Source organism: Puma concolor, chromosome D3 (genome assembly GCF_028749965.1).
Source record: "Puma concolor isolate L17-30 chromosome D3, mPumCon1.1.hap2, whole genome shotgun sequence".
NCBI lineage: Eukaryota > Metazoa > Chordata > Mammalia > Carnivora > Felidae > Puma > Puma concolor.
Window position 1 is genome coordinate 18548395 of NC_141678.1, and position 13498 is coordinate 18561892.

Genomic DNA, 13498 nt, shown 5'->3' on the forward strand with positions numbered 1-13498 from the left:
TGCTGAGCCGAGTTCACCAGGCATCTTGGCCCTGACAGTTAGCGAGAGCCTGCCCTTCCGGAATCATTTCCCGCAATTAGCAGCGCGCGATCTTCACGTTCTCAGGGCCGCCTCCTCGCCCTGCATAAATATCCCCTTCCCAAGGACACAGCTGGCACTGGCAGTGTCGTCTCGCAGTGGGAGGGGGAGGCGGTGACAAGAGAGATAAAATACAGCCATGGCATGGATCTCAGAGGCATAAACCTGCAGAGAAAGAAGTCCTTCTCCAAGCCGTGCCGTTCCTCGGTCCCTCGTCCCCGGACCCTGGTCCCTCATCCCTGAGTCCGAAGCAAGTCGTGAGGCCTCACCTGTCAGTGTGCAGCTGCCCTGCCCCCACACGTAGGTGGGGATGGTGGCTCGGAGGTGACCGAACTTCCAAATCCTGCCTGCCTTCCCCTTTATAAACATGACATTAACAGCCCCTCTGGCCCAGCTAAATCCCAATTACATTTCCCAGGGTCTCTGGTATCGTTCCAAATCTTTATGCCACCTGAGCCGGCAGGGGAAGGGCTCTCTCACCACGTGCGCACGCACGCGCGCGCGCGCGCGCGCGCACACACACACACACACACACACACACACACACACACACACGGCTTAAGCTTTTCCCACTTTTAATTTTTTTCTATGTGGCTTTTCACTGCTGGGATCACTTTGCCTTATTTTCCCCCATACTGAATTCATTCATTACCACCTCCTCTAAGACCCAGGAGAGCCTAGCGGGGAGGACAGGGGTCTCCTCCAGTCCCCCTGGGCGAGATCTTCAAGAATCAGGACAGGAAGGACAAACTCTTCACCTCGGAGGGCTCTACAGATCTCCCCCTTTGCATTATTTCCAGGTGCCTCAGGCTCGGTCCGACGGGTCATTTTTCTTGTATATTTTTTCCTGATTCCCCTCTTTCATGGCTGCGTATCTGGCTAATGTGAAGAGATAGTCGCTGAGTCTGGAGGGACAGAGAGAATGATCTGAAATGAGAGATCAATGCTAACTGGGTCCTTCCCATATTAGCCTTCAAGGAGGAAATATAAATCACACACCCCAGGAGCATTGGGCGGGACAGCGGGTGCTCGGCCAACTTGGGCTTTGATGGATGACACTCCAGGCCAGCTTCTGTGACTCTGGCGCCGGGGCTGGGGCAGTTCCTGCCAGATGAGGCCGCTACCCCCACCGGACCTCAGAGGACTGGTGGCTTTGGGCCACTCCCTAGACTGGTTTGTGTACCTTCCGTGACCAGGACTGAGACACCCAGCCTGCCCTTAAGGAGCCTGCAGTGAGTTCACGAAGCCGCCCACCTTTCAACCGTCCCCCGCTTTTCCTTGTTTTCATGCCGAGCGCTGCCCACCACCCTCTTCCACCTCTCCAGGCCCCAATCTTACCCTCTGTGGCCAGCTCCATGCCAGGTCCTGCTGGAACCTTCCCTGACCACGCCCCCACTGAGATCAAGCCCCCCTCCTTCTGATGCCTGGCCGTCTCTCTGGGGGCAGGGTTTGGGGGCAGTGGAAGAGATTCTGCTCTGGGTGTCTCCCATTCCTGGAAGGTAGTGACATGCTTGTTTCCAGTCTGCCTAGTGCTATCCTCCTTGCTGAGGAAATGAACTGGCTTGGCCCACACAACACTACGGGAGGACAAGGCTCCCCAAAGGTCACTACTGTGCCGATGAATGGAACCTTCCTCTCTCCCTTCAGGCCCAGCCACCTCCCAGGAAGAAAGGAGCTGATCAGGTCACATCCCAGGGGGAGGAGTGACCTCAGTGAGGGGCGAGACCCCGGCTGTGAGGTCGCTTTCTGGAAATCCAGGACAGCTCCCAGGGGCCCCCTGGTTCTCAGTCTGCCCCTGGGCCCTGACCTTGCCCACAGTGGAACTGCATGAGGCAAGGCTGGAACGGAACCCAGATGAGACCTCCTGGGGCCAGCCTGGCTCACTGGTTCCTGTGTCGGGGCCCTGGGCCCTGACGGCCCTGAGCTGGCTTTGCCCGGCTGTCTCTTCTCAGTTCATACAGCCCTGGAGTCTTGTGGGGAGGGGCTGACAGTGGGTCTGACCCCTGCCTGAGCTCCCTGGACACTCAACCCGAAAGCGGGCCCCTTCCTACGGCACTGTCCCTTTGTTCTTATGTTGTGTGCTCCTGGTTTTCACAACAGCCTCTCCCGATGACACCTTCACCTCACCAGGGACAGGGACGGTACCTGCCTCATTCTCAGCTGCATCCCTGTGCCCGACGCAGCGCCTGGCATGTCGCCAACCCTCAGCGGATATGAACGTGTGGGCCCCCTTCTCTTATCGTTGCTTCCCACAACGTGCCTAGTTTTACTGAGTGGGACTCTCCAAATTCCATCAGAGTACCTGTTTAAAAACTTGGCCACATTAGCGTCTGTCTCACCCATCTGGACAAGAGGCACCACCCTGGAAGAGGAGAAAACGCCACGTCGCATACATTACGGGGTCGACACTCTGGGGGACCCAGGGCTGCGTCCCACACCGGCACCTCAGAGCCTACAGCGGCTTGACCCGGTGCCCTTGCCGGCCTGGGCGCAGACATCCCTCCAGACTGCTGTCTGCTGAGCACTGGTGACGGGGCAGGCCCTTGCCGGGCCCTTGACACAGGTCACCTCCGCCACATAACCCTTGCTGAGAGATGCTCTCCCGGAAACCGAGGCTCTGGCTTTGTGTCCCCTGCCCAAGGGGTTTCATCATCCCACATGCATGTCCCCACCACCCTGCCTGGTGCATCCTCTGCTGGACGAGGCCCCCTGCCGGGCCTTTGCGTCTCTCCAATTGTTTTGGTACCGTGGGCATTGCCGACACGGATGGTTTTCTACAAACGATGAATTTTTTCTTTTGAAACTGAAGCTCTGTTACGTGGGACCCCTTTGGGAACCACTTGGGCCCACGAGCCTCTCATGAGGGATGGGACCTTTGTGATGTGGGGCTGTGGACAGAGCTCGGGTTTGGAAGCAGACCGACCCGGGCTCAAATCTGGACTCTGCCGTGGACCGCTCAGGTGACCAGCCTGGCCACGAGGTTGCCTCTCTGAGCTCCAGTCTCCCAACTCCTGTACACGGGGGGCTACCATCACCCCTCTGCCAAGGTTATCCTGAGGCATCAATGAGGTGACGGTGAGCAAATGCCCAGCACGGCCCTGCCCATTCATCAGTGTAGGGCTTCACTTCCATTTGTCCAGGAAGCTGGGTGAGCTGGTGTTACGAGTGGTGTAAATGGAGGTTTTGCAGGGAACTCTTCTGAAGTTTCTCTGAAAGGCTGTCAGTAGCTTTTAGGGGTCCTTCCTCTTCCTGACTCGGAGGTGTTGGGGCAGCGGGTGGCTGGTCTGTTGAGAGCTTCCATCTGCCCCCGCCGCCAGCCCCGTGGGTCCCTCTGGGCCCTTCTTTACCCAGCAGCCAGCAGGGTCCCTTCGTGTCACCGCATGGCCTAAAGCCTACCAACGGTTTCCTATTGCTCTCGGGATAGAGGTAGACCTCTCTGTGCCTCCAAGGCCCTGCCCGGTCTCTGGTCTTGTTGTGCCCCCCGCCCTCTCCCTTTGGACCCAGACACTCGGGTCTCCTTTGTGTCCGTTCAGTGCGGGCTGCCACCTCTGCCCCTGCTGTCCCCTCGCACTGGACGCTGTTCCTCCCCGCCCCCCAATCCTTCAACCCCTGGCTCACTCAGTGTGACTGGGAGAGACCCTCCCTGTGTCCACTCCACGTCCCTCACAGCCCTGACCACGGTGCGGGGCTCGCCACTCATTTGTGCCCAGCTCCAACTACCCCACTTACATTACCCCCCAGGGATGAGGAGCCGGGGCACAGGGCAGGGAGGCCTCTCCCCGAATATCCTTTTGACTTTCATAGCATGTGAGTGTCAGAATTATAAATAACCAGCTAACCCCATCAGGGACTCCTCCTACCCTGTCCGCCTATAACCTCTTGCTTCTCCGTAAGCTGAGCGTGATGTGGTTACATCATCTGTCATTTGTCCGCTCGCGGGTCACTGTCTCCCCTCGGCTACACAGGGCTCTGAGGACAGAGACCCGGGCTGGCTGGCGTCCACCTGGAACGGTGAAGGTGGCAGGTGAAGGTCTGCCGATGGGTGGCTGGATGGTACGGAGCCTGCCCTCCTAGGCTTGCCTGCTGCTCTGGCCAGGCCCCCGCCCTCTCCCTTGGCCCCCTTACCGTCTCTCTGCTCGGCGGCACACGGCCCGACAGAAGTGCAACGCGGAGCTGCTCTTGCCTCCCGACTGAAAGGAGAGAGCGGGCGCTGGCTGGAGTGGGGGTGGGGGGGGGAAGGGGGTGGGGGGAGTGGGTGTGCCCACTGCAGACAGGGAGGCCCCTGGACAGACGTACTGACAGATACATAGGACCCCGCCCCCGCCCCCAGCCAGCAGTGTTCTGCTTCCGGGGCCCTGCAGAGGGGCGCGTCCACTGGGAAGCCCCCTCCAAAGTGGGCAGGGCTGGGGAGGGTCCGGAGGGGACTTGGGAGGCCGGCGGCCAGCTTCCGTCAGGCAAAAATTAAAGAGGGGGCTTACTCCACACCTGTGTGTTTCTGTGAACACACTTGGCCTGCGGCCACCCCCAGGTTGACACCGCCTGGCACCTACCGGCAGGATAAACGCCGTGAGAGGGGGGAGCTGGCTGGAGTATCTGTCGATCCACTGCTCCAGCTCCAGGATGGGCCCCGCCTCGAATGCGGCACATCCTGAGGAGCCAAGAAGCAGGAGGACACGGCCATGGGGCCCGTCGCCCCCAGACCAAGGAAACCGCCCCCATGTCCCTTCCACCCCGGGGGGCTCTGCAAACCACTTCCGCCGGCTTGGGAGGGCCTTCCTTCTCGGGGTCTACGGACCAGGCTGACGGGGGTGCCAGGGGACGCCCCGGACAGGGTCCCACCTCTGAGCACGCGCGGCAGGTTGGGAGAGAAGATTACTTAAGTGAGCCTCCCTGGCCGAGGAGCGCGGGGTCGCCAGGGCAGAGCCGACGTCCTGCAGCGAGCACTGGATCTGGGGAAGCAACGGGGGGTGACAGTGAAGACCCATTCCTGGCGGGCCGGGCAGGGCTCACGTGGTTCCACGTGCAGGGGTGCCCTGTGACACCAGGAGGCAAGCAGGGGCTGCCCTGCTGGGGACTGGCCGGATCTTTAATCAGCTGGCATTTAAAGGCGAATCAGCAAACTCCGTCTGAACCTTTGGCACGTCTGCCTTGGACACCAGCTCTGTTGAGCGGGGACCCTGGGTCCCTTGGGGATGCGAGTCACACAGACGATGAGCGTCAGGTGCCCAGTGACAGTCAAGAGGTAGCTTCTCACCCCACTCTCGTCTCCGTCAGGCCTGGGCCCCGGGAAGTCTTTCCCTTTCCTCTCCACTGACGGCTTTGGTTGTCTGACCTGTGACAGCCGGGCCAAGACACCAAACGTGACAGTGCTTTAAAACTAAGCCATAAAGGACAAGTATGTACGAGAACATGGTCGACCCCTGCGTGACAAACGACCCACGGGCGCCCGTGCCAGTGAGCCCCACGAATGCCGCCTCCTTTGTGGCCGGCCAGAGTCCGCTCAAGCTGGGTGGGACGCCGTGAGGTGGGTGGTGGTCTGCGACCTCTGCTGAGGTGGCGACTGTGACAGCGTGTCGGGAGCAGGGCACAGAGGGAGGCAGCAGAGGCCGCCCACCCAGTAGTAAGCTGGGATCCTCCTTGGGCCGCCGACCGGCAGAACCTGGGTGGGGACCTTGGCTGCCTGGTGTCTCGCGGGCTTCGAGCGGGAGGCGGGGTAACGGTAGTGCCCCCCTGGACGGCCAGCTGCAGCACTCACCCCAGCACTGGAGGGGGCGGGAGCCAGCTTGGGAATCAGATCCCAACTCCGCTGATTCCCAGACCCGGCACCTTGGGCAGGCGGCCCTTTCCTTTAGGAGTTTGTTTTGCCCCAATAACGTGCCCGTTAACCTGCAGGTCACAGGCTTCTGAGGAGAGCGGTGCACGGGCCCAGCGAGCGGGGACCTGGTGGGGCTCCCGGGTGAGAAGGTCACAGTCTGCACCCTCGGGGTGCCCAGGCCAGTGAGGAGACAGACGGATCAGACCGTGTGACACTCTTTGTGGCACCTGCCGTTAGGGGGTTGTGGAAAGCTGGAGGCGCCTCACCAGGCTGGAGGCCGGGTGGCCGCACCAGGCCCTAGGGGACGTGACGTTGGAGCTGGGACCCAAAGGACAGGGGCCTAAAGCATAGGTGGACTCATCACGTCACTGCCCCCGCCCCCCCACCCCCGCCTCAGCCTTTTCCCTCTGGAAACCCTGCAGAGATGAGCACAGCATGCGGAAATGATGCCTGCTGAGGTGAGAACTTCTTCACTGGGAGGCTGAAAACCACGCTGGCATAGGAGGGCCTCATTCACAGAGAGTTCCGTCACTTAAGGCCCTCCCATCCTTCTGTGGCCCCCTCACTGCCCTCCGCCTGCTCCCAGGAGGCTAAGCGGGCCCCAGCCTGGCCTGGAGGACTGAAGCAGGCTGAGTGTCCAGGAAGCAGCTTCTACAGTCTCAGGTCAATGTGTAGACTGAAACCTTGGACCCGTCCTATGCATCCGAGGGGATGTCCCTGTCTCCACTGTTAAAGTCCTGTCTGTGGGTCACAGTCTCCATGCTTCCTAAGGAGAACACTAATACTAAAGGCCATAAGGTCCCCTGGCCTAGGGCTTCCTGAAGCTGGTTTTCCCAGGTTTCTCAGCCTCGGGGTTGCTGACAATCAGGCAAGGGGCATTCTCTGTGGCAGGGAAGGCCCTGGGCGTTGTAGGACATTTAGCATGTGCATCCCTGGCCTCTACCAACTAGATGTCAGGAGCCACCCCTCCCCCCCCCCCCCCCCCCGCCCACCTGTAACCACCAAGAGTAATACCAGACATTGCCGTGCATCCCCTGAAGGGCAGAAGCACGCTGGGTCAAGTCCACTGCACTTTACGTTTCCCCCACCCTTGGTGCTGTTCTCACCACTCGCCTGGGAGGGAGGATGATCTCTGTGTCCCCGTTTTGCAGGTGAAGAAACAGAGGATCCCAGAGAAACAGTGAGTAGCCCCAGGTGACCCAGAGAGGAAGTGACGGTCAGATGGCAAATCCAGTTATGGCCATCAGGCCACAGGGATACAAATCCCAACTTGGGATGAGACACTGCTACTCACTTTCTGCAGCTCTTCAGCAAACGGGTGGCCTTTTTCTGCGACTAATTCCAAAGCAAACCTGTGAGGAAAAAGAAAAGAATCTGCGTCTCACATCATGTCTGTGGGCCCTAATTCAGCTCTGACACCACAGGGTTATTTTTCTTGCTGACAGTGAGAACATCATAACCTTTCATTTGGTTAGGGGTGTTTGTTGCTCAAAATGCCTTTTCTTATACTCATTACTCATCCAGTCAACACTTCCTTTCTCAGTGCCTACTCTGGCCAGGTCCAGGCAATTCAGCATGAGTACAAGGGACATAGGCTCTGTTCGGCAGGAGGCCGAGGCGTGAATCGGGTATCACACGACTGAACGTGAAGTTGCAAACTGAGGTCAGCTCTCTGGAGGAAAGGGCCAGGGTCCTGGAAACCTTGGCCTTGGCTGGAGTTCAGGGAGGGCTTCCTGGAGGAAGCAGTGCTGGAAGTGGGACTTTGAAGGCTGAGTAGGAGTTCCTGGTAAGGCAGGTGGGACGGGGAAAGCCAAGCGCCCCAGACGCAGGTCAGGACCCCAGCTCCAGCCTCCCTCCAAACTCTGCCACTCTCTTTACCAGTCAGGGGCCTGGCAGGGAAGAGTCGGCAGTGCATTCGCAGGGTTCCTGGAGGAAAGGCTGGCCAGGGGACTATTAACAGGGTGTGAGAAAAGTTATGGAATGACAGTGGGTGGCAAAAATTAGCACAAGCAGGGGCCTTAAGGGGCGAGGGAGGGTCAAAGGTGCTCCAGACCCAGGAGAGCTGGATTCTCGGTGGGGCCACCGCCAGGAGCCATGCAGCTGGCTGGGCGAGAGTCACTGCGGAATGGGGGCAAAAGTGTTCCCGCTCCTCTCTCTACCAATGTTCCATCTCCTGCTGGTGCCTTCCATTGGCTGGACCCGCCTGGAAGACAGAGGAGGGGACTGGGGTGAAGCGTCACCACGCAACAGAGGTTGCCTTCTGGGCACAACCAGTGTATCGTCTTAGCCTGCCTTATAGTCAGAACTAAACAGACAAACGTGTTAATTTGTCATCTAGCGTGGGTCTCCCGCTTTGGACTGCAAGGAACAACTCTGTGGGCCGGACACATCTGCCCTCCGCAAAGCGACATCCTCCGGCCTGGCGTCAGGCAGGTGCCCGGGAATATCCTCAGGGAAGACATCCCCACGATGCAGCCAGCTGTAGACCCTCCTCGGTGCTGCTCCTTCAGGCTCCCGCCACCTGGAGGGTGCCCCTCTACTGTCTGCTCCCCCAGCACCCCCAAGACTGTGGGCTACATGAGGCACGTGGGCTGAGGCTCTCTGCGTGGCACATGGAGAGGCTTGCTCTCCGACAATTCACAATCGAGGCGTCCCCAGTCTCCTGCCCCCCGCCCCGGACTGAGGGATGATGGCTTGCTGATTTGCTAATCCTAAACAGCTGATGCCAGAACTCCCCGTCCTTCCCCCCTGCCCATTTCACCTTGTGTCTGCCTCTTCCACCTCCTCCCCCCAACCCCCCGCCTTCCCACAGGCACCGAGGGGTCTGCGTTCTCTGCTCCGCTGGCAGACCACCTGCGCCTGCCATTATCCATCCTGAACACCTCACCTAGTCGGGCCCATCACCGGGAAGTGGGAGCCGCACACCCGTACTCGCCTGAAGAGTGGGGGAACCAGGGAAGGAGGGGCATGGCAGCTCCACATGGCGTGGGACAGATGCCAGCCAGGAGCAGGCAGGGCCGGAAGGGAAAGGCGCCTGCAGCCCCCGGCAGCCTCGTGGAGGCCTCGTGCCAGGCCGAGGCAGGTTCACCAAGGGTTGGCCGCCCCCCGGGGCCAGCCAGCGCTGCTCTCGAGAGCTTCCCGTGAACTACGTTACTGGTGCCGATTCAAACCCCGCCTCAAGGCCAACCCCGTCTGCCTTACCCAATGGCTGAGCTTAATTCATCTGTAGTTCCCACGGCTTCAAACACCTGGTCATCTTTCGGTCTCCTCTCTCCAGTGAAGGTGCTAGAAAACCCTATGAAAAAATGTTTAGCCACCCAAATTAAGATTTTTTATTTTTCCTGACATGCTCTTTTTTTAAAAAAACTTTCCACCTGAAGGATAACATATACACAGAAAAGTGCTCTAATCCTAAGTATATAAGTTGATCAATTGCTCCTACCTGAATACACCTCTGTGATCAGGACCCAGATCAACAAATAGAGAATGATCAGCACCCCTGAAGCCCCCAGGTACTCCCTTTCATTGCTACTCCTAAGGGTAACTTCTTTCCTAACATGCTTTTATTTTATGCCTAAAAATCATGTACTAATCATTCTGCTAAAGAAATAAGACATATGAAGGGGCACCTGGGTGGCTCGGTCGGTTAAGCATCTGACTCTTGATTTCAGTTCAGGTCATGATGTCACGGTTTGTGAGACTGAGCCCCGTGTTGGGCTCCATGCTGTCTGTGTGCCACCTCCTTGGGATTCTTTCTCTCCCTCTCTCTCTGCCCCTACCCCACTTGTGTGGGACGGCTCTCTCTCTCTCTCAATAAATAAACGTTGTTTAAAAAAAGAAATAAGACATATAGGTACATATTATAATTATATTTCACATAAAATCGAAGTCCTCTGTGGATCTCTGCCTAGGTCACGATTTCCCACCATGTTCCCTTAACCACGGAGATAGAACAAATCTGCTCCCGACAGCCAGGAGCCAGCCTGGCGCTCACAGCCAGGCTGTGGTGTTCCATTGGGACTCAAACACCTCTATGGAACACTGTCTGGTGGCCCACTCTGACTGTGACACAGCAATCCCCAAACAAGACCCCCCATAATCATGTCTGAGCACAGAACACTGTCCAACCTGTAAAAATGACCAAACATCCCCAGTCTCTGGCTAATGCGAGGGACTGCTGCTTCTTTATCAATGACGGCTTTGGCCTCTCTTTGTCACACCCACCTTCTAGATAAAAAATGATTGAGATACCCAACTAGAGAATTAGCCCTGCTTCCTGACAGCATCCAATCCAGAGCAACACCCCACTTCCTGGAATTTGCTCCAGATCACCTGGCATAAGCCCAGTCCTATAATGGGTCCTTTCCAGTATCTTCTCACTGAGCCCACCGTGTGCCATGTAATGAGCTAAGTGACCCAACTTGACTAGACTGTCCCCGGGGGTCTCGGCTGGAGGGCATGCCTGTGCACGTTCTCCTTCCCTTTATTTACTGTGGTAGTAGACACATAACATAAAACTTAGCATTTGAATCATTTCTAAGAGTATGGTTCAGTGGCATTAAGTATATTGTATGCATATCTTTTATACTTTTACGACCTAAGTACATACTCCCCAAAATATATGTAAACTAGTGACCTGCACAGTTTAAAAAAAAAAAATTTTTTTTGCTGTTTATTTATTTTTGAGACAGAGACATAGCATGAACGGAGGAGGGATAGAGAGAGAGAGAGAGAGAGACCCAGAATCCGAAGCAGGCTCCAGGCTCTGAGCTGTCGGCACAGAGCCCGACGCAGGGCTCAAACTCACAATCTGTGAGATCATGACCTGAGCCGAAGTCGGACGCTCAACCGACTGAGCCACCCAGGCGCCCCACCTGCACAGTTTTTTTCAAGTTTATTTGTTTACTTTGAGAGAAACAGAGACAGTGCGAGTGGGGGAGGGGCAGAGAGAGGGGGAGAGAGAATCCCAAGCAGGCTCCCACTGCCAGCACACAGCCCAATGCAGGGCTTGATCCCACAAAGCCATGAGATCATGACCTGAGTCCAAACCAAGAGTGGGATGCTTAACCGACTGAGCCACCCAGGCGCCCCAACCTGCAATTTTTTTAATTAAAATATTTAAGTAGGGGCACCTGGGTGGCTCAGTCGGTTAAGTGTCTGACTTCAGCTCAGGGCATGATCTCACGGCTCGTGAGTTCGAGCCCCGTGTGGGGCTCTGTGCCTACTGCTCAGAGCCTGGAGCCTGCTTCAGATTCTGTGTGTGTGTGTGTGTGTGTGTGTGTGTGTGTGTGTGTGTGTGTGTGTGTCTGCCCCTCCCCACTCATGCTCTGTCTCTCTCAAAAATAAACATTAAAAAAAATAAATAAAAATAAAATACTTAAGAAATCTCTACACCCGACATAGGGCTCGAACTCAGGACCCCAAGATCAAGAGTCGCATGCACTTCTGAGCCGGCCAGGCGCCCCTGCAGTTGTAAACTTTAGAAAATATGTCACATTGATATAGTCTACATCTCACTTTTTTCTGTACAACATTATTTTCAGGTATTGTTTACATAAAGTAATATATGCTCATTACAAAAAGTCATAGAATAGAATAAAAGTATGCGCCATAAACAATGGAAGCCCTTCTGTTCATTCCCCTCTCCTAAACTCAATCTCTCTCCCAGGTAGTACTTCAAGATGTAACCTTTCAGCATATTCTATGCATATCTGAACACATATATGTATATACGCATAACACACACTTTTATCCAAGTAGATTTCAATTATTTGAATTGCTCCGCAATTTGCTTTTATCACTTCATATATCTTAGGCACCTTTCATTTCATATCACATTTGATGATATTTATTGAGACCTGTTACATTATTTTTAATGTTTATTTTTGAGAGAGAGAGAGAGAGAGAGAACACAAGCAGGGGATAGGCCGAGAGAGAGGGAGATACAGAATCTGAAGCAGGCTCCAGGCTCTGAGTTGTCAGCACAGAGCTGACATGGGGCTCGAACTCATGAACTGTGAGATCACCGGAGCCGAAGTCGGATGCCTAACCAACTGAGCCACCCAGGTGCCCCTGTTACATAATTTTTAACGTATGCAAACAATTTGGAAGAACTCTCAGATGGAGTTTTTTGCATGTTTCATCTGCCGCCTACCTTTGTCTCCTGTTTTGGTGTATATCTTGGGGATCTTGGGTGTCTTCAAGGAAGGCTGTGGCCTAATGAGACACAGACATCAAGAAGTGGAGAGTGGGCATGACACCTCCTTCAGTGGGTCACATCTTGCCCAGTAACCTCAGAGGCAGCACTTTCCCCTCCTCTGTTTGGATCTCATGTTGGCATCATTTTCCTCCCTTCTTCCCAATTCAGTCCGTTGTGGGCAAGCTCTGTGTCCTGCCCACATCCATTATCTGCAGAGTAGCTCATGTAGTGCACTGCTCAATGCACATGCTCAATAAATATTCACTGAAAGAGTTTATTGATCACTTTCCATAGTCTCTGCACTGTGCTAAGTGGATTACTGGCATTATCTCCTGGAATTATCCCATAGGCACTACCGGTGACCTTCCTTTTACTGTTGAGGAAATTGGAGCTCACAAGATGAGACTCCAGGTCCCTGAGGAAGGAAGACACAGGGCTGGGATTCCTGCCCAAGACTACCTTACTCCAGACCCCAGTCACCTTTTACCCGACAGAAACCGTTACTTTGACCCACCCAAACTCTTATCCTCTACTCTACCCAGTCAGGGCTGCTTGGAGAAAGTAATCTGGGCCATTTCCCTTCTATGAAGCTTCACATATACTCAGGAATGAAGACCTGGCAAAACAGCGTTCTAATTCTGGCATTTTCAAATAGCAACATAACACCTTTAATGCAGGCTTTGACACGAACATGTGGCATCACGAGGTGATCCAAACGTTCAATTACTGGATCTAGGAGAGTATATCGATCCATGATAAATTCATGGGACTACGCGGGTTCGGAGGTCTGGGAAGGGGAGCAAGTTTCAAGGTCGGTGAGGACGGCCACCTTCAGATCGTGTTGGTGTATTTCTGTGTCTTAGGAAATAGGTCAAAATCTGAATTGAGGCCCACCCGACGGTGAGGCGGGGCAAGACGGCCCTCGTGGCGGGCCAGGGACGTGCCCTGCCCCGACGCACGACAGCCGGGCTTCGTTCGGACTTGTGCAAAGAAATCTTGGGTCTCTGGCTGCCACGGTGCTCACGTGGCCACGGTGACGTCAGGATTAAGACGTGTCACCTGGCTGTTGCTGCGGCGACCTCACTGCGGTGTGACGTCACCATGGCGACGACACCACAATTCACGGCAGGTGTCCGAGTTACCCTCCCCAGCCAGGCACTCACCCGTCCCCGTCTTCCACGCCCTGGGGGCCGCGGCTCTGGAAACGGGGACACAGCAGCCCGCCGGCGCCGAGGCCCCCGCGCAGGCCAAGGCGGGCTCCCAGTCCCCACACAGCCATGCGCCAAGCAGCTCGTCAGGGGCTGACCCCGCCAGGCTCCCGTCCAGGTCGCGGGCGACTCCACCTACCTCCGGCCGCATCACCGTTCAGCCCCCATTTTCCATTGGCTCTTGGCTCTCGGCCCAGG

General features: G+C 56.0%; 1 protein-coding gene across 3 annotated transcripts; it reads right to left on the reverse strand.

Moving 5' to 3' along the window:
* Nucleotides 1-636: 636 nt before the first annotated feature.
* Nucleotides 637-13467, reverse strand: MMAB (metabolism of cobalamin associated B). Of its 3 annotated transcripts, XM_025933453.2 has the most exons (9): nt 13256-13431; nt 12048-12109; nt 9095-9188; nt 7188-7245; nt 4955-5027; nt 4629-4726; nt 4204-4268; nt 2381-2440; nt 637-983 (listed from the first exon to the last, which is right to left on the reverse strand). In XM_025933453.2, exons 1-9 carry the CDS (start codon nt 13369-13371, stop codon nt 884-886), a joined length of 726 nt encoding a protein of 241 aa, XP_025789238.1. In that variant the 5' UTR covers nt 13372-13431; the 3' UTR covers nt 637-883. The 3 variants fall into 3 exon arrangements, with proteins under 3 accessions (XP_025789238.1, XP_086538054.1, XP_086538055.1); XM_086681928.1 differs by lacking the exon at nt 12048-12109 and having other exon boundaries at nt 13256-13467; XM_086681929.1 differs by lacking the exon at nt 12048-12109 and having other exon boundaries at nt 4918-5027; nt 13256-13467.
* Between the last annotated feature and the right edge of the window lie 31 nt (nt 13468-13498).